The sequence below is a fragment of the Copadichromis virginalis genome, linkage group LG19 (genome assembly GCF_057382275.1).
Source record: "Copadichromis virginalis isolate Kocher_CV1m ecotype Utaka linkage group LG19, C_Virginalis_male_GT1.1, whole genome shotgun sequence".
Classification (NCBI taxonomy): Eukaryota; Metazoa; Chordata; class Actinopteri; order Cichliformes; family Cichlidae; genus Copadichromis; species Copadichromis virginalis.
Genome location: NC_140636.1, coordinates 34447482 through 34468499, shown reverse-complemented (window position 1 = coordinate 34468499; position 21018 = coordinate 34447482). Strand labels below are relative to the sequence as shown.

The window sequence follows — 21018 nt, the reverse complement described above, 5'->3', positions numbered from 1 at the left end:
GTGACTTTGAAAGTGCTCTTCAGCAATATTATTTGCTGAAGTCTTTTCTGCTTTTTCATTCGTTTGCAGTCCAGTTTGTACGGAAACTTAACACTGGGCTATGAAACATTCAAGCATAAAGAAGGAACCTAACTCAAGGGATGAGTCAATGTTGTGTCTACATATAACAGACAACCAATGTTAAATTGTATCTGTAGGCACTTACAAGCAGCCTATTGCAAAATCATCATTTGTCCCCATTCAAACAACAAGCTGATTCCCAAAGCCATAAAACTTGGCATAACTAAGCATGGTCTCAGTGGAAGTTTGGCTATCAAGAAGCCATTCTTAAGGAGGGGAAATGGGGAGAAGAATTACACAAGAACTGGACTGAAAATCTGTGGTAAAATCAGTGTAATTAATCCATAACTGAAGTTTTTGGTTCAAAACGTCACCAATAGGTCCAAGAGGTCAGGAGAGAGGAACAACAGTGAGAGTGACAGTCATCTCTAAAACACTGTGGGGGGGTTTGTCATGTGTTGGGCTGCATTTCAATCGCTGGGGTTGGGGATCTTCTCAATATTAATGGAATTATGAAAACAGAAAAGTGCAGTGAGATTTTGATCCACCATGCAATACCATCTGGAAAGCATCTGAATGGCACCCGATTCATTTTCTTTTTACATGACAATAATCCCAAACACCCAACATCATCTTGAAAGACAACAGAACAAAAGGCAGCCAACATCCAAAGAAGAGCAGTGAACGTCCTACAAGAAGCCTGGAGAACTATTCCTGAAGACCGCTTGACAAGAAAGCTGCCTAAGAGAGTTCAGGCTAAAGACTTTAGTACTATAGTATTACACTAGAAAAGATATTATCATAATTTTTTGTTATCATAAATCCCCTAAAAATAGATTTTTTTGATCTAGTGATAGCATTAGATGAGCTGTAGCAGATCTGTGTCAAACTCAGCAGCTGAAGAGAAATCAAACATCACTAACTTGGGGAAACCACAAATGCCTAAATGTACAGAGTAGTGCTGAGATATTTCAGTTTTCTGAGAGGGATGCAGGACAAGTCTGTCCCACTGACAATGAGTCCAGCAGACACAAAAGAAAAGCCTAGTGTTATGGGGAAAAGTTGAGGAAAGTCACTAGGAGACAAATTGTACAAAACTGTCAAGATGTTTCAGTCTAGATTAAAATGGTCAGGTGACAGACTCAACTAGACCGCGACCCATGCTGTTAACATTCACAGCCTATTCACACACGCTATAGTGACAACTGTGCTAACAATAAGGGCGGAGCAGCATGGGGTATTTCTCAGACAGTTAGACAATCAACATTAGAGTCCCTGTTATTACAAAAGAAATATAACTACTGAAATGTTTCCCAACATATCAAATACAGTGCAGCTGCACATCCCAGCAGGACAGCTAACCCCATGAATCAATAGGCACATTCCAGCATCATATATAATATAGACAGCCATCAGCTGGGGGACACTTAATCTCCGCGCTAGCCGTTTTTCAATACGCGTGCTTCTGCTTGTCTCTGACCTCAGCTGTACGCATGGACGTTTATATCACTTTCAAAACAAAGCACATGTTGGCGGTCCTGTTCCCGGCAGAGGAATGTATTCAAACAAGGCCCTTTCTCCTTTGTCAGGCCGCTTTTACATGCTGTTCCAGGTAGACTTGCAGTCATCTCAGCCTAAGTGTTGAGAGCCAGATCTCATCACTTAAATAACAGAAGAATTGATAGGAGCAACAGAGAATCTGTGAAATATCAAGAGATCACGGGGAAAAAATCTCTTTAATCAGCAGTAACATCCCATCCATACATTCCTGTGCCGCACTCAGTTGCCAGACCATTGTCATCACTGTGATGTGCATTTCTTACAGCTGTTTTCTCCATAATCCTCAACAACGTCAATAGCAGAACCACACTTCTAAGATGCTGATAGGCCAACTTCGGAAGGCACAGCTGAGGCAGAATTTCCCCCAAAAAGCCAAAACAGTCAAAGTCGCGTTTGTGGTAAGCCATTGCGGATGGAGGGAGGCTCTTCTTTCATACTCTGCTTCTTCTAGAGGACCAGCATATGAAGAGAGCTGATGTTTGGGAGGGTTTGGACGCATTTGCATGTAACATGAAATCACTAGATTGTGTACAGTAACGGTGAACTTCCTGGAGAGAACTGAAGTCCCAGCCTGCTGCTGTCCTTCAACAACCCTGATTAAGATTGGAGTCTAAATTGGCCCAATCATCGCAGATGATAAATATCTGCAGCCAATCCAGTTGGCAGTTAATCAGCACCGTCCAATCAGGTAATGAGGACCTGCATGTTGGAATGGGAAGCAGACAACCCCCACGGCTGTTTAGCAGGGAAGAGAGCGCGGTCATGTTCTAAAGATGCATATAGGCGTGCCACATTTGTGTTGTCTCCCTTGTGTGGATCCCTGTCTGCGGACAATTATCTTTGATCAGAGAAACCGACGGACATCTCCTCGGAGGCAGGGGGTGTCTGAAGTGGGAAATGAGTAAGTAAATTCTATGGTCGAAGAGAACCACCCATAAATTGACTCCCCCCCCCCCTCCAGGAACTTGGCAAACCCTAAACCTCCAAACCAAGCTACAGTTGGGTCTGGAGTTGTTTATGGAATAGTGCATGGGAAATTTGTCTGAGAAACATATTTTTTCTAGGGAATTTTTATCATCAGATTTACATTTATTTAAAAAACACACCGAAAAAACAACACTGTACTGTTGCTGCGCGATCTCCCACGGGTTCTGTAAGGAAAGAAGGCCTTTCCAACATGGTACATTATTCTTAGTTAGATGCCAGAGGACGACTTTCTGATTTGTGGTCCCTCTTTAGCGAGCATTCCTGGGGGAAATTTGAGAGAGACCATTATGCAAATCCACAGGTGCATGCCAAGACCAAATAACTGGACTTCTGCCTCCAAGTACTTCAAGATGCCTTCTCCCGGCTCCTGATAGTGTTCAGACCACAGTACGTGGAGTCGCGCCAGGAATATGTGGGTATCGTGCTGATGGCCACAGGACCTGCATAGCCACAGGCATTAAAGATGTTTTCTTAGTTGAGGGCTTATCAGACATCAACTGAGAAAACAAACAGGAGGGCAAGAGTGTACTTCTATCACATCCTGTGTTGCTGCGGCTGCCTCCATATGATGGAAGCCATCCCCCCCATTATGCTTTCTGCATTTAGGAACCATACAAATTTTAATTTACCCCTCCAAGTTAAATTAACTTTATTTTGTATTTGCGAGCATGGAGGAGAGAATGAGAAATGCTCGTAAATGGAGGGATTCCCTCTGTGTGGAAGACTTAAAGTATAGAGGGTTATCTGAAGACAGGAAAGCTCCCTCATCACTGCAGCCAACCTGTCTGTGGGGATTATAGAAGATGCAGCACGCATCTGTCACTCATGGTGAGCTCATGTCACATGTAAAGCCAGTGCCCTCTTGTGTCTAAAACATGCATTCATCTGGCCAAGAAAGTCTTATTCTCAAGCACTACACGTATCCCAGCTTTCTAAATGAACGCCACTTTAGTTTACAGGGTGTTTTAGGGTCAGATCAAGGTCAATTTTCAAACCAGCACATGTGAGGCACCAAACCATAGACTGGGTTTTTGGGTGGAAATAGGGGTGTGTAATAACACGTCTTCAGATAAGATAAATACAATACAGAGGTTGAAATAAGATGACAAGAATTTATTCCATCATTTTTATTCCCATAAACAAAGTAGCTCCATCCAGAGAATTTCAAACATTCATCAGCAGCAGAAGCTCATTAAAAAACCCAAAACAAACAAAAACAAAGAAGTAAAAGGAAAAAATTACCCCCACCCTCCCCCCCGGACCCCACCCATCTTCAATTTCATAGGCAAATATTTCACAACATCTAAATCGCTAAAAATCACACTCAGGCCATCTGATCCAAAAAGCATCTAAACAGAAAACAGAGTAGTAAATGATCATGAAGAGCAAAACATTAAACAACATAAAATTACAGGACAGAACTCAGTTATACTTGTTTACACTGATCAAGTCGTACAAGTAATGCTCACGCTTTGTGCTGGATAAATATGATGTCAGCTTTTGGTACTGGTGCTGAAGGTCAGGTCAGGTCAACATTGCACAACCCAAACAAACATGAGCGCCTAAACCCTCACAAACTTCTTTAACACTGTAAGATCAGCTAAAGCTCTGACATTCGATTGGCACTGAGGAGCCAATGCAAATAAATCCAACACCTACTGTCAAAATGGGATTTCTTTGCCATTTACTAAGTTCAATCTCTTGAATCAAATTTGACTGCTTACGGGGCAAAACTAATCAAAACACTACTAAGAAGAATCATTACCTATTAACATTTTCTGTTTGCTATGAGTAAACATCACTTTTCCTAAATGCTCTACAAGCTGTCAGCAGACTTCTCCAAATTGGCCAATGACCATGTAAACTCTGCAACACAAAAGTGCTAATAAATAAGAAAAAAACTTAATAAAACAAACAAACAAGGAAACACTTCTGTTGGCTCAGGATATCAACAAAACTAACAGCAATAAAAATAAATAGTTTTACAACAATATAACAAACAGGGCTTATTGTTCAAAGATGCTTTGCTCAGCTTACAGGATGATGGAGCATATGGCTAAAGGTTGTACAGTCAGGGCTGGAAGGAGGCAACTATGAACAAACCGTATGCACGTTTGCCATGCATGTGCATGAAAACACACATCTGTGTCAGAGGATGCATAGGTGGCAAAGGAGATTCTGAGGTAAACCCATGAAAGGCTGTGAATGAGTCAGTCAAAAGCTTTATATAACAAAATGTTATACAAGGGCTCAGCCCTCCAACACCCAAACAGCTTTCACATCCACAGTAACCTCTGCATGTGATAAGAGAAAAATCATAACATGACTATTACCTACTATTGTTGAGTATGTTTCTCTCACCTACACACCCCCCGGGATACAATCAGAGGCAAAGGGCAAGAATAAGGCGGGTTTATAAAACATAAAAACAAAGATTAAGGGACAACAGAAACTTTACCTTCAAGACACAATAAGTTAAAATGTAAATATAGAAACAATATCACTTGGCTCCTTTTAAAACCACTTCTGCTCAGATAGAGAAAACAAAAACAAAAACAACAACTTGTAGAAATTATATTAAATCTCAACCCATCAGACGTGCAACAGTAAAGTAAATCCTTTCTCCTTAAATATTAAATCAAAAAGTAACAAGATGAAAACATTTGTATACGCGCTAGTATGTACAAATTAAAGAGTGATATTATAATATTTACATACACACATCAGTCCCTGATCGATTAAGGCCAAAGTGCTGTAGATGCACGTGTCACCCACGTCACATGTAGGCTGCTGTTGCACTTAAGTGTTCCTCAGCCAAAGAAGCAGTTATACAGTTATACTCAAGGCTTTTGCTCTAGTATTACTCGTCTCTCAAGCATATAAAACTAAGCAAACTTTAGCATCAGGAAATAAAAACTGTCCAAACACCCTTTTTCAGCAGTTGGAATTTTGTCATTTTTGTCTTTTTTTCCTTATACAAAAGTGGAATATTTTATATACAGTAGCACTAGAGTTCATACGAGATTCACTACAGCCTCCTGGGACTTCCTGAAACGCTCGCTCATCTTGAGAGAGGGTATTTATTAGGGAGGGTGAGAGTGCCAACAAGTCCACCCGTTAAATGTGAACGAATGCAGGAAACCAGGGCAGTGGAGCAGTGCTGGTCTCTTGTATGTGTGAAACCACAGTGCCAGTTGATGGAAGAGTCAGAGCATGCCAAAACCCTCACTGCCCTCGCTGATGGCCAGCTTCAGCATCTTGTGCAGCTCCTCGTAGGAGTCGTAGGTAGGGAGGCACAGCTGGTTAAAACTAGACAGACACAGAGAGTCAGCATGTGGTTGAACTATTGTTGATTTGAAAAGGAGAACGGGCTGATATTACATTATTTCTTATGTATAGAGAAAAAAAAATCAAATTAAAAGACCAAAAACGGAAATGATTTTAAACATTTCCAGACGTGATACAGCAAAACACACCATCACAGAGCTCTATTGTTTCCAACAACTATTAAAAACATATCAGTGAGCCATGGTGTTGCAGTGGGGATTTTTTTTCCACTCTCTCACACAGTTTATTTTGACTCAGTCCCATGTATGCCATCCTGTTGCTGCCAAAAAAAAAAACTCATTAGTATGTATAAATAAGCCACTGAAGCTATTCCACAGAAATGTGCTATTTTCTCCTGTTTGAATAACATTTTTTTTGTACAATTAAAGATTTTTACTGTACCTGTGATCTGGTCTTAAAGATTTATATCATCAGTGAGAAGACTGTTGGTTTTAGACATGATGCAGGATTTGGCAGCAGTCAGAAAAACACATAGCAGCACTGTTGAGGCATGTTTTTCTCTCAGTATGTGTGCTTCTACTCACCAGGTGTGTGCAGTGGGCAAAGTGCTATGTGTGGGGGCAGCGATGATCTGGAACGAGGGGCAAAGAGTGTTGAACCCGCCGTGGGGTAGCTGAGAGGAGCCAGTGGTGAACTGCAGAAGACGAGCCAGTTCTTCTTGTGTGAAGCTGGACACCACCGCCCAGAACCACTTCATCACCTGAGGGAAGGAAAAAGGAAAAGCAAACAAGATCAGACATTTCCACCAGCTGCTAGGGAAGAAGGCAAGATAAGAAAAGCGTCTGTGACGTACCTTCTCTCGGAAGTGCCATGATCCACCAACAATCACAGCGTGGGCCTTGAAGTCCTGTACGTTTATGTCACCAGTGCCACACATCAGCAGCTAGAAGCACAAAAATCCATAAATATCCGGTGTTGATTAAAATGTCAGCAGGACTTAATTACAATACATCGCACATACCTCCAACTCGTTCTCATCAAATATGGCTAGCAGGTTTTCTGGAACCAGTTCATTCAAACCTGCAATTGATCAGGAAAAATGCACCAATTATGTGCACATTACCAGAGATCTCAAATGAGAGGAACTGGCAAGAAAAATACAAATGCAAAAATGCAGCTGTGTGCTAGCTTCATTTCCTTACCTTTAAGGAAATGTTCCACCTCATCTCTTACCTGACTGGCCAGTCTATACTGGGCCAGCAGGTTAAGATAATGCATCTTGTTTTCATTGGTCACAGCAATTTGAGCTCCACCAGATATAAGCTCCACCACCTGGAAGAGAGGACGACGGGGTGAAAATGATAGAAAATGACATTTAAGGTATGTTGAAAACTGGCAAGTAACAGCAAGAACCAGAGGAAAGAATTAGACATTGAAAAATGTCACATTACTTCTCAGCTAATTTATAAATATTTGGGCAATTCATTTTAATGTTAAAGAAACAATTTGATGAAGTAACGTCGTTATTTAATTAAAAATCTGCGAGTCTGAGCTCTGTTTCATCACAGATTTATGCAGCCAGCTATTTGGGTGATATTTTACAAGTGAACAACAAAGTTTATAAAGAATGCCAAACTCTACTCGTCCATCCTTTTATATAAACTCACCACTCTTCCTCTTTTAAGAAAAATTGAGGCTCTAGCCAAACAAGCAATATGGTTTGTTTTGCTTGGTTTACTGCTTCGATCTCCTGGGATCTCCTACATCAGTACTTAAAAAAAAAATAAAATAAGGGGAGGTTCCTTTCCAAAGTGTTGCCTCACCTTCTCCAGCTGTCCCGACTTGCTATACTTCTCCTCGGCAAACACCAGGTCCATTTCACTCACGTCATTGTTTAGGATGAAGCACACTTTAGTTTTGTAGAACTCCTGGTCGTCCGTCTCAAAGTACTGCATGTGGAAAACCAAACGAAAACCCAGGAAAAAAAATAAATTAAAATTTTAAATAAACACGGTACTTCATCTTCTAGCAGGGAAGGATAAAAAGATGACTGGGTGGACTGGAGTTCTCAACTTTGAAAGCGAAGTTATTTGGATAAACAGCCAAACACATTGGGTAGTTTTCTGTTAAATAAATAATGCCAAGAAAGAAATGAGGTTTCTTGGCTTTGTCAGGAATGTTTAAGTGATGAGATAGAACAGTTGACACTAGAGGATAAACAATAGAGATGTGACCTTCCAACTTCTGAGCAAAGTGTCTCTTTAATTGGAATGCACTGCGTTCCATACCTTGTAGTTCATTCTCAGGCCAATGATTTGGGCCAAGAAGGAACGTGTAAAGCGAGCTCGAACCAGCTGTTTGTAGGCTCCACCCAGAGCAGACTCATACAGACATTTCCCTACAACGCGACCCGCAAACTCATACATCTTTAGGCGCAAGTGGGGTGGCCTCTCGGGATTTGGGTGTACCTGGAAAATGAAGACGAATACTCTCTGTGAGTTTCAAAACTAAGTGTTGATGGTGTATACAGAATATACAAAGGGTTGAAAACAGAAACTCACAAGGCCCTGGTTGTTGTCACTGAAGCGGGTGAACAACTGATTCGATGTGTCAAAGAGGGTCTTGCAAATCAGTTCAAACCACTCCCTGCGTGGACCGCCCCAGTCCAGAGCTGCAGAGGAAAGATTTTAACGCACCTTAAATCCTTTTCTGATTTTAAGTGAAGTGCTTGAGGCAAAATGTCATTTCTCCAATAGGCCTCGTGTTGATTGTGCGTTTACCTTCCTCGTCCTGAAACACGACCTCAAAGTTTTTACTCCAGTCAGACACTGAGAAGTTCCTCGTGGCCTTCAATGACTGAACAAAGAACAAAAACGACAATTGAAACAGTCTATATGATCATAATGGTCACGTCACTGTTATGATTACACCTGTGGTCTTAAAACATAGCTTATAATAAAAAAAAGAAAACAAATCTGAGTAAATAGAACGTCCTAAATGTAAAGCAAAAAACACTTGGAAACTGAAATCTCAGAGGACTGACGTACGTGTGTGTGTGTGTGTGTGTGTGTGTGTGTGTGTCTGGCTCATACTCAGATGGTGAAATCATGCCTCAGATTAACACGCGCCATTTGGTTAATGCAAAATCCTGTAACTCCTGCCAAGTTCAACTCTTATGCAGGAATATATCAGACATGTGTACTACACACACAGAGACAAAAGGGAGCACTGTTTCACCGTGTTTGGCATCGTAGAAAAAACATTTTGGAAAAAGGTCAGAGTGACATGTGAGCTGATATTTAAAAAGGCTTTCCTCTAAACCTTTTTTTTTTTTTTTTTTTTTTAAAAATCAGAAAACATTGGTAATAAATGTTTTTGTTAATAAACCTCGGACTTTAATGCTTAACGTCATTCTGGTGCACTGTTTTGGAGAAATAAATTACATACCACATATTACACACTGGATTAGACAAATTATGTCTATTCTTCTGCTTTTCCACTAGAAAGAATAACATACGGTGTAAGACTTACTGAATCCAGAATGGCGTGTCGGCTGACTTTTAGGCAGGTCTTGGTGCGAGGTCTCTTGGAATGGATGTGCCTGAGTTCACGCTGAAAGAAATTCACCTTGTCTTGGAACGTTTCAGAGCCGCCTAAAAACAACATTATTAAATTACTACTACAGTTTTCCAAAGAGACGGTATTTGCTAAGTGCAGATCGTGCAAAAGTAACGGCGTTCCACTCAAACAAACCAATATTCTTGTGCAGGAAGCGAATGAAGGTGGCAGCCATGATGTTCCTATCCTTGCAGCTTAGCTCCACAGGAGGCTGTATCCCATCATCCACTACTAGAGTTAGGTACTTGTGAACTGGGTCAGGACCATAATAGGTAAACTAAAGAAAATAATTCAATTAAACATTAACCACGTATAAAACAAAGCGATCTAAAAAAAAAATATACCGATTCTCCAGGATTGTCTAACATTAGTTCTGCTTACCTTTGTTCCTGGACATACTCGAAAGGTGAAAAGGCGCCATGGAATAATTTTCAGGTAGAATTCCTTCACGGATAATTGCTGTTTGAAAAAACTCAGGTTCAATGCCCTCATATTTTCATACCGGCAGTTTTAAAATCTCTGAATTTAAAATAAATAAATAAATTGGAAGAGACAATAAGCATACAAGAACAACTGAAGTGTTTCAATTATTACTTCATAAAATATAATCCAGGTATTAAAGCTTTTGTGTAAATAGGTCTGTATGTATGTGGGCACTGATCTAGAGGACGAGGACAGTAAAGGTGATTCTGGTTCCAATACCTAACCATTATATTGCCACCGGTCACTTACCTTTGGCGATATGTAACAGTAGACCTTTTTTGGTTTCTTGACCTTCTCAGGTTGTCCCTCCACAGGAGAGTCATGTTCATCCTCCTCTTCTCCCATGGAGGGCCTCCTCTGGGGAGCCAACAAAGAGGAGGCTGGTAACTGCCACGATGAACTGCTGTAGTTCCCACTACTGTAAAGGTATGCCTCAAAGTAGATGCTTATGCCAGGAGTGGATACATTCTTCTCCACGCAGGCCTTTTCATTCTCTGCAATGTGACATGCAAAGAGGAGCATTAGGCTATGAAAACAGTAGCTAATACATTTCTCTTCAGCACGTACAAGCTGCTCACCACTGAGAACAATTATGTCAAATTCCCCATTGCTGAGCGGCTGATCCTTGTAGGAGATGCGAGCCCTGAAACAACCAGTCTTCTTCAGGGTCAGTCTCAACAGAACCTGGCACTGCTGCTTGTTGACTGAAACAGATTTGCTGTAGAGGCCCTCCAGACTGTCATCATCTGCTGTGCCTAGCTGAAAGAGCAGAAAGACTACAAATGAATCCAAGCTTAGTTCTAAAGCTAATGGTTGTGCAATTGTGCAACTTAAGAATAAAAACTAATCCTAGGTTTTATACTCGTCATCATCAAGAAAATAATCTCAGTTTAATGGGTAAAAGAACAGGAGTTTCACTCGCTTACAGAGTGCACACGGACACTGTAGTTTGCTTCATCTGTCAGAGATGTGGAGTTACTAGTAGGGTTTCCATACTCGTCTCTGGGCTCAATTTGTAAAGTGTGCCGCTGTCCGTTTGTTAGCACCAGGGTGGAGAAATGGTAGGCTATCTTGGTTTTGGATGGAACAACTGTACCTGAAGTGAAAAAGAGAACAGAAATATAGTCATCCAAAATAAAGACTTTGTTTTGACATGTAAACTGCATGAAAACATTTTATGCATCTACCTGGCTGGAATATCTTGTAATAAGGGCTATAGGCCACATTCAGTCCACCCAGCTTGACTGCAACCTCATAGCGTCCAGCCTTGCGTACTGTAAAAGCCACTTTGACTACATTGGACTCTGGGTCTTGCAGGACTTCCTGTGTGACAGGGATGTCCAGGGCCAGTTCAATGTGGGTAATGTTGACCCTCAGCCCCACAGGCCGATGTGCTGGGAAAGGCTGACCATTCTTATAGAACAGCTGAAAAGGCGAAAATAGAAAAATAAAAAGTGCCATTTAATACTGAAATGAGATTTTATTATCATCTCTTTTTCCTTTCTCAACATCTAGAATCTAGTGTGACCTGGACTCTGAAACTCATAGTCTGTCCCACTTCCTGTGGTTCCTTCCAGTCCCACGACACTTTGCAGGAACGTGGGTCCAGGTAGTTTCCCCGGACATAGTCGTAGATGCTACGATCACCGCGTCGCCCTGGATCCTCATTCTGCAGGAAGCTGACCACCCTTGCCGCAAGCTCACAGAGGAACTTGATGGTAAAGACAAACGCTATGATGGAAACAGTAATTCCACCTGCCACAAGAAGGAAAGAAGCACAAGAGTTGGAACTCATTTTGCAAAAAAACATTTCAGTATTAAAATAACTAAAGTTTAAGCAACGTTTCATCACCAACTATTTAAAAAACAAAAACAAAAAAAAAACAGCAGCACCAACTAAAGCCAAAGTGTGAGCAGGAATAAAAATCAGTCACATACAAGTAAACACCAACCATATCAACTCTTACACTACCAGATAATGTTGTACTCACCAATCACGTAAAACATGAGGTCCCTTATCAAGAAGCACAGTGCCACACTACAGCCAAATATGAGAGCTCCCGCTGAGAAGACAGTAACACAATGCACTATTGATTACTTCAATTGTAGAAACTACTCACTTCCTCTTCCTTGTCTGCAGAGTCCGTGTCAATGCTTGCACTTTCCTTTGTCTCTAGCACATAGTTTTCTTATTATGTAAATTCGGGTAGGTCTTCCATACCACTAAATTTATTTTTAAATGAAATGCAAAGAAAGGGTGTGACAAAAATGTCCAGCTTTGTCCTTTAGTATGAAAAACCACACCCTGTTAAACAACAGGAAAGCTGGTAAGGTAGAGAGTTGTTTTGTTGTCAGACAGATGAAGTAACACATAACTTCTCCATTAGAGAATTTGAGCTGCTTTCAAATGATCTATGCTTCTTTGAGTAACATTTGTGAAAACCCTTGAAAAGACTAAGCAAACAGTACTTCGGTTTATATGTTGTATCTGAATGCCTGTTGATACTTTGCAGCTGGCGAACACAACCACAACTAACATTCTTTAAAGGCAACAATAAAAACGTGATCAGGGTCTCACCAAATGACCACTTCTCATTCAGACGTCTCTCAGCGAGGCTGTGCACCAGCCGGATCTCGTAGTCCTGGTCACGACTCCCCCTGGAGGTCTGGAGGATCTTGATGCCTGTAGACAACTTTATGTAGTCTTCGTAGTAGTAGCCCCAGGCAGCTAAAGAAAGCTGCAGCTGACTGTCAAACTGAGAGAGATCATCCAAATTCATACAACCCAAGGTCTTCAGTCTGCAGTGTAAAACAAAAAGTGAAAGTATGTCAAGCAGGTAATAGAAATGAATCTAGCATTAAGCAACCGCCTTTCTTTTAGGCGTCGGGACTGAAACCTAACTTTAACTCAAGGTCTGTTAAACAAGAATGCAGTTCCAACCACACACACAACCCGTCCGGCATGCTTAACAAAATCTGGTTTAAGTACAATTCAGGCCAGGAGCCTCAATCTTATCTCCTAAACTACTCCAGTATTGCAAAAGCTACATCGGATGACATGTTCCAACAAGCCTTTTTCAAAATAAATAGAATAAAAGGAAAAAAAAAATAAATCTAATTCCTGTGGTGTACATGGAGGAGGAAAATACTGGATGAGCCAACAGCAAAAGATTATTAGAATTATAATAACGCTACTGTCCAGATTAATGGAAAATCATCTTTGGTTCACCAAGTCACAAATCAATAATAAATAAATATACTGATAATTATCAGCACACATTAATAAATATACAACAGAAAACTTCAGAAAAAACATCACAGCATCACTAATTGCATCTGGCACAAATGATCCCTCATACACATTTTTACTAGCTAGAGGCATCCTATAAAATCTTCCTGACAACATTAGCTCGAAATCAGATCAGCAACAATGGACTGGATAAATACAGTGTATTAATAAATACAAAGAAGACCTTTAATCCTCTAAAACAAATGTTCATACTGTCTCTGTGTCAGCTGACACCGAGATCATGCAGGGAAAAGGGATAGCTCAGAGTGGTGGCCCCATGACTGGAAGGTCGGGGGTTCGATTCCCCTGAACAGCTACCCTGAGGTACCCCTGAGCAAGGTACCGTCCCTACACACTGCTCCCCGGGCGCCCAGTGGCTGCCCACTGCTTCACTGAGTGAATGGGTTAAATGCAGAGAGGAATTTCCCCACGGGGATCAATAAAGTACACTTTCTAATTACGCTTTCACAGCATGATCTTTATGGGCAAAAATAGAGATTAGTATAAAATATTATCTGAATAACTAAAATCAAATCAACTGTAAGACTGCCTTTTCTATCCTTTGTTAATCAGCATGCGCGATGCTGTCTCAGTTTAATATGTACATACTGACAATAATGGTACAACTAATACTAAAAGCAACTTTAAATCCCCACTTACACTACATTTTGATAAAAAAAAAATTAATAATTAACTTTGGCTTTTTCAGTTCTTTACTGAACCAAAAGCACAGAAAAAAATGATGTGGGCAATGAAGGCTTACATAAAAGCCAACAGCAGTGGAGGCAGCTATAGTGTTGCAGCCATGACCTTCAGAAATGTGACACTGTATCCCACTAAAAATGTCAGGAATCTTCCTAACAAACAGTATTTTCCATGTTTCCGAAACAAAGCTGATCTCTAGAAACATAACAGTTTACTCAAAAAAGAATCCCAGCACACTTATTGTTTTGATAGCGCAATAACTAATACTAATCATAGCTGGTTCTGTTTGAATCAGAATAAAGCACCCAACACATATACAGAAACATCTGCATTACTGCAGGGTCTCACAAATGCAGTCTCTAAAGAATGCTTTTTACTGCAGTGACCCTCCAAAACACTGCAGCCTACACAGCTCCGTGTCAGCAGACTCAGCTAGCCGTGAATGGAGAGGGTGCCCTCAAGTGGACATAAATAAACCTAGTGTGTGTTAACCAACATGAAACAACTTAAAAAGCGTTAAAAAAATAAACAAAATCTTAGAAATCACCTGGAATAATCTATATTTATGACAAGGCAAAAAGTAATTGATTACATCAAAGGGTTGCTGCTCATACCAGATTAGTAGAAATGTTGAAGTTAAGACTTTTCATTGCTTACGTATGATAATAGTGCTCCAGGTTCTGGGAGCAAAGCCACTCCTGGAAGGCAAAGTCTCGGAGCAGCTGGATGTGAGCCTCTGCGATCTCCCTCCAGCGCTGCTGTTCCTTCACCACCTCTTCCAAACGACTAAGAACACTCAGACTCAGTTCCTCAAGTGTGTGTACATCTGGATGGCACATGAACAGCATATAAAATCTCCAATACTCATACTTGCCAGTAAATCCACATCAGTATAATGACCCGAAACGTCTATATCCTCATTAAAACCTACTATAATGAAAGCTTAAGCCTGTGCTGTTTGTATGTGCATGCCACTGGCATCAATTTAGTCTGAATGTTTACTGATCAAAACAAAAATATCATCAGAGTCAAACCTAGAGGTAATGCAATCTCTCTGAAATAAACCCATAGTAAATCCAGTTGAAAGTGATACTTTTGCCTCTGTTATTTCTGCAAAAACTCAAGTCTTCTCACACATATCACTAACATCAGCTTGCTCTTTAAAAGAAAAAGAAACCAGCTAAATGTCTGTATTGTTTTGGTCAGGTAGGATTGAAGTCAAAGGTGATCCACTGACCTTCAAATAAGTTTCTGTATTGAGAGAGGTTATGTCCTTTGAGCCATTCCTCGATCTGACTCTCTTTTCCTTTCTTCCAGCGCACTTCCCAGAAAAAGATCCACGACAGTGAGCAGAAGAGGAAGGTCAGGAAGAAACGGCGGTCCATCAGACCATCTTTCAGCCTTCACTCAGACTTCTCCGTGCTCAAACACCAAACACCATCGAGTTATTCAAATCTCCTACAACAGAGGAAAAACGAGTTTAGCCAGATGGGATTTTAAAGAAAAAGTTGCTCAAACAAGCAGTAGATGGAAACACCAAGGAGCCCGGCTGTAGACTGTTCTGTCAACAAACATGAATATTTAAATGTCCAGAATAATACGAAACCCGTGGCATTGAAATATGTATGAAAAACGAGGCTCTGACAAACCTTTTAGTAAGGACAAACAGGGTCAAAGATTTGCAAGTCAAATCCAATGAGAGACCAACAGTGCAGCTACTGATTATGACAGATATTGATAACCATTCTGGTCTCGCTAGTTCAGCTGCCAGCACGTTTTCACACTATCTGCTAGCTAAAGAAATAACATATTCAAACAGAAAGCTTAACTAGAATTTATTGGGAAGGTCAAAAGCCTCGGAAGGTTAACTGCAACATCATCAATTCTCTCTGGTCTGTTGACACAGTGGGAAGGCTACCCTTCACAACTGCTACAGTAGCACTCCGACCAGACAACACAACGCTAACAGCTAGCAGAGTTAGCCCTGAATGTCAGCGTCCTTTCAGAAATCTCGTCGCCTGCCCCAAAATGGTTATTAAGGTGCATATCGTCACAGGTGCCTTTTGCAAAACCACGACTACACAAAACAAAACTGAACAAATGCAATATTGTAATATAGCCAAACTATTATTAAACACTGCAGTTACCTTCGTCTGCGAGGCGCTAGCGTAGCCACCGGAAAATGCGCAGAACGGGCGTCGATTTTTGATTACGTCTGCGCATTGCTAACACGAGGGTAGCAAGTCGTACTTGTAGCCGGTCTGTGGGTTCAGTCACTGAAATTTGAAATGGTACGTAGTTTCTCACTGTATCAGAGTAACATCACCGACTTAACAATTGTTGTTAGATAACTTCTTTTTTTTAAACTTGAAGGTTAGAAAGTTTTGGCAGATTTACCGTTAAGCTAACATGCTAATGCTAATGCAATGTTTCCACATCGGATCTTTAGTCGCGACGTTTAAAAGGTTAAACAGTGAACGGTATCTTTTTTTAACGAGCGTTAACGTTTCAAAAGGTTTTGAGTAGGTTCTGTCACTCTATTTAGAGAAATTGTATATTAACACAGTTGAAGTTTCTGCTGTTAAGTGTTGGTTGTGATCAATTTTGGGCTTCATCAATGCAGGGGAAGCAGAAAACGAAGAGATATGCAGCGATGAAAAGAATGATCAGTCTCAAGGACCAAAGAATGTAAGTTTCGCCAGTGCTTTCTGCGTCTCTGCTTTATTTAGAGCCATGTGATTCATTGCTTCACCCACTTCCCACGTAAAAAGCTGCCACAACTCATCGTTTGTTTTGTAGAAAAGAGACAGACCGAGCCAAAGCAAAAGAGAAAAAGAAGAAAGACCCTTCGCAGCTGAAGGAGAGAGAAGTGTAAGTTAGCCACGAAACAGAAATACGCATTGGACCGTTAAAAAGTGTTTGATCATGAATTTGGTTTCATTTCTTTGATTTTTGTGCAGGACTAAGTACCCATCGTGCCTCTTTTTTCAATACAACACTCAGCTTGGCCCACCATACCACATTCTGGTTGACACAAACTTTATAAACTTCTCCATCAAGGCCAAACTGGACATTGTTCAGTCTATGATGGACTGCCTTTATGCCAAATGTAAGTATTAGTGTTCAGTGGGAATTTTTTATGAAAATAATAAAGTTGCTGTATGTCACTTGTTTTATATCAGCATCCAATAAAACAGAAAGTTTATATGAATTTTTTAAATAAATTCCATCCCATCCAGGTATACCATATATTACAGACTGTGTAATGGCGGAGATTGAAAAGCTTGGAATGAAATACAGAGTCGCACTCAGGTAAAGGCTGCTTGATGTAAATAAGTGTTTCAAACTTGAATGCATTTAAAGTTATGTTTGTTATTGAAACAGTCTTCACCTCGTTTATTTTTTGTAGGATAGCAAAAGATCCAAGATTTGAGCGTCTGCCTTGCACACACAAGGGAACTTATGCCGATGACTGTTTAGTCCAACGAGTAACACAGGTAATATATGCAATTAAATGTCAGTGTTAATTTTTTTTTGCACCAGCTGTTTGCTTGTCAGCACACACAAGAGCTGAACAGTAAGATAACACAATTAGGTAGCCTTAAAAATTGACCACAGAAAATAAAGGAACTACGTAACCAACTCCAAAACTCTCTAGAGTGGAGTCTTTGCAGCTATTCCCTAAACAAAGAAATTAGGTAAAGGATGTAGAGAAAATGTCTGCTGCAGTCTGCTGTTTACCTCAGCTGGTGTCCTTGTGCATTTACTGTGGAGAACGCTATAAAATATCGTGAAAGGAATCTGATATGAGTATATGAGCTCACTTCTGTCTGATGACAGTGACACTGATGGTTTTAAGTGCTGCCGTTTTTGCCGCTGTTAGTGGTGTTAGTAAGACTTTCTTTGAAGTGGAACAAACATTGTTGGACTTAGAAACTTACTGAATTAACTTTCATAAAATGTGACAATGTAATAAAACTGTTCAACAGATGGAAAATTGATTTTTAGGACACTTTAGCCTAACAGTAGCTGGAATAATGTTAGCTTATAATCAGCTGCTGTTGTTTAGCCAGCTCATTGTCAGCTTTCCGGAAATGGCAATGTCAGATATCTAATGTCTATCTGTCTGATCTGCTGATAGTAAGAAACAGATGATAAAACATAGGTATGATGCTGCATCTCTTAAGTCTGACTTTGCAGACACCGATTGCAGATTTGATGAGGCGAGTGGTTACCCTGTACTCAGGCTGAAATTAAACAGAGTAGTTCCAATAGTGAGAACCCAGCTGAAGCGATTAGTGTTTTGCTGTGTGCTACATGTGAGAAAGGACACTTTCAGACAAAGTTAAAACCAGATTTTTCTCAAGATCGTCCAGGTCTCATGTGCAAAAATCACCTCAGAGTCTCAGTTTCCAGAACAGCTGATTGTAGTTAGATCAGTTAATTCTGTGTTATCACTCTGAGTTCAGGTTGTGATATGTTCCGAGTATATTATATTAGTGATTAGGGCTGCCACAAACGATTATTTTGATAGTCGACTAGTCACCGATTATTTTTGCGATTAGTCGACTAATCAGATCATCATCCATTGGACGTAAAACTACAGCTTATTGCACCAGCAGCATCTGCTCTTATATAACTATCATTAGCTTACAGCTTTAAGTGTTTAAGGTCTGTGCTAACTAAAAATAAAGACAAGATGATAGTTTATTAAATTTTAATGAAATCTGCAGATTGTTTCGGTGAAGTTTAATCAACTCCTTGCTATCTAAAATATAACGGGACACTGGAGTAAATTTTCCAGCATCTCACACTTCTGATAATCAGCTGTCTGCTTGACGTTTATTCAGCTGTGTAAGAACTATAACTTTAATCTCAGCCAAACCGATTTACTCAGGAACAAATAAAATACTAAAAAAAGCCAAACAATAACATTTTAAGTTATCTAAGTGACTCATATATATTTAACCTGAGTAGCGAAAGACGGCGGTGGGTTTGAAAACGATTTGCCGGGAGTCCGGTGTTCTCACGGCTCTAGTGAGCCTAGCCCCCGGCTCGCTAACGAGCTAGTGGGTAACAGATGTCTCCGAAAACGTCGGAGCGCTTTTGAAAATATGTGGTGTCCTGATAAACTGAGCAGATATTTGAGGTTTACACAGCTACATTCTCGCCTGAAAATATGTTAAACGTTTATTTTGTGACCCAGAAAGAATAATAAGAGTAACATTAAAACTAACTAGCTGCCGCCATTGTTGGAAACTGCGCTGGGCCGCGCTATGAATTCTGGGACACAGCTGCTTCTTCTTCTTCTTCGGGGTTTAACGGCAGCTGGCATCCTTGTACATGCAGTGCTGCCATCTTCTGTTTCAGTCCGTTATTACACTCTTAAATCCTACTAATTCCTGCGTCTTTTGGGATCTTACAAAGCTTCAAACGACGCGTCGACTATTAAATTAGTCGTCGACGATTTTGATAGTCAACGTAATCGTGACTAGTCGACTAATCGTGGCAGCCCTATTAGTGATATGTGGTATTTAAACAAACAACAACAAAAAACAGGATGATCAAATGAATTAGAAAACAGGAAGGGGAAAAAAGTCCATGAATTGCATTTTATTTTGTGTGTTCCACTCTTCTATTATTTACTCTTGATTTGAATTTTCCTTTATGGATACCTTGATATCAAAGCACATATATTCAGAATCTTTGTCATTATACAAAAGTAAAAGTGCAACTAAATTATATGCAAAGAAGGCAATCTTATTAAACATTTTCTGAGGTACAAAACATAAAAACTAAAAATTTTGGTAAATAAACAGGATAAAATATATATGCATGTGTGTATTTGTAGAAGGAATCAAATAAGCAGTTCAGGTTTATTAAAGAAAACCAGTCAGTAAGAAGAGGAGTGTGATAGAGTTAAAGGTTTACACTAATCCTGCTTTCTGGAACAGTTCTCTGATAAAAGGCAAATTGCCAAATAGTAACTGTGATGTGTATAAATGTCCATCTTCTAACGCTGGCTATGTTGCTAAGGGGAGATGTAAATTATGTAAAAATATTTCTGCAGCACAAGTGTTACATCCTGGCCACTGTTGACCGAGATCTGAAGAGGAGGGTCAGGAAGATCCCTGGAGTTCCCATCATGTACATCTCAAACCACAGGTAGCAGGGTTCTGCATTTTAATTAAAATATATGGCAGCTTTGATTGTAGCTATTTTATTTTCCAAGTGTTTTTCAAATATAAAATTAAAATAATGTTATTGCTAACTTTGAAATCAATTTGTTCTGGTTCTAAAAACAGGTATAACATTGAGCGGATGCCTGATGACTACGGTGCTCCAAGATTTTAATGTATCTACAGCTGACCAAGAAGTGTAAATAGACTGAAGTTTCTTGTTGATTATTCCTTTCATTTGTATTAAAAAATATTGAGGATTGAGGCTTATTTTGTTTTCTCTGGATACTCCTGCTTCCTCGTACAGTCCAGAGACACGTACATGTTAGGTTAATATAACAAACACATTAACTGGGGATTGTGGTTTGACAGTATGGGTGAGTTTGAGTGTGAATGATTGTGATCATCACCCCCTGTGATAAGCTGGTGACCTGTCTGGCGTGTATCCTTCCTCTCACCCAGTGTCAGCTGGATTAGATAAGCCTTGAATGGATGGAAGTTTCATTTAGTGAGGATGGGGTGTATTTGATCACATTTCAAACTGCAAAATAATTTAATTGAGTGATTTGTTCTTGAAACATTTTGTTCCAATTTTTTTTTCATTGAATAAACGTGTTATTGAAATATCTTCTGTCTTTCATTTTTCCATGTTAAATGTGTAAAGTGATGTTTACTCAGAGCTAATTTAACATTTAACAGTAATGTGACATTTTATAATCAAGAAGTACATTTCCTTATTTTCTACTTGTAGTATACTGTTAAATTGGAAAATTGAAATATAAGCTAAAGCAGACCTCAGGTTGACAGCTTACGAGGAGCACCTAAATGCATCATCGTACCCCTGCTGAG

General features: G+C 40.0%; 2 protein-coding genes across 4 annotated transcripts; one reads left to right on the top strand and one right to left on the bottom strand.

Annotated features, from left to right (window-relative positions):
* Positions 1-3699: 3699 nt before the first annotated feature.
* Positions 3700-16198, bottom strand: arel1 (apoptosis resistant E3 ubiquitin protein ligase 1). The gene is made up of 22 exons (XM_085440878.1): positions 16138-16198; positions 15228-15448; positions 14648-14816; positions 12575-12795; positions 11988-12059; positions 11525-11751; positions 11184-11421; positions 10923-11092; positions 10575-10755; positions 10246-10490; positions 9895-9972; positions 9649-9790; positions 9427-9548; positions 8676-8751; positions 8457-8566; positions 8184-8363; positions 7719-7844; positions 7098-7227; positions 6917-6975; positions 6749-6838; positions 6480-6655; positions 3700-5916 (listed from the first exon to the last, which is right to left on the bottom strand). Exons 2-22 carry the CDS (start codon positions 15373-15375, stop codon positions 5814-5816), a joined length of 3063 nt encoding a protein of 1020 aa, XP_085297004.1. The 5' UTR covers positions 15376-15448; positions 16138-16198; the 3' UTR covers positions 3700-5813.
* fcf1 (FCF1 rRNA-processing protein) lies at positions 15744-20797 on the top strand. Of its 3 annotated transcripts, none has more exons than XM_085440879.1 (8): positions 15744-16030; positions 16614-16678; positions 16790-16861; positions 16951-17099; positions 17230-17302; positions 17400-17487; positions 20061-20155; positions 20296-20797. In XM_085440879.1, the coding sequence occupies exons 1-8, from the start codon at positions 16019-16021 to the stop codon at positions 20342-20344; spliced, it is 603 nt and encodes a 200-aa protein (XP_085297005.1). In that variant the 5' UTR covers positions 15744-16018; the 3' UTR covers positions 20345-20797. The 3 variants fall into 3 exon arrangements, with proteins under 3 accessions (XP_085297005.1, XP_085297006.1, XP_085297007.1); XM_085440880.1 differs by lacking the exon at positions 15744-16030 and adding an exon at positions 16218-16281; XM_085440881.1 differs by lacking the exon at positions 15744-16030 and adding an exon at positions 16431-16512.
* The last annotated feature ends 221 nt before the right edge of the window (positions 20798-21018 follow it).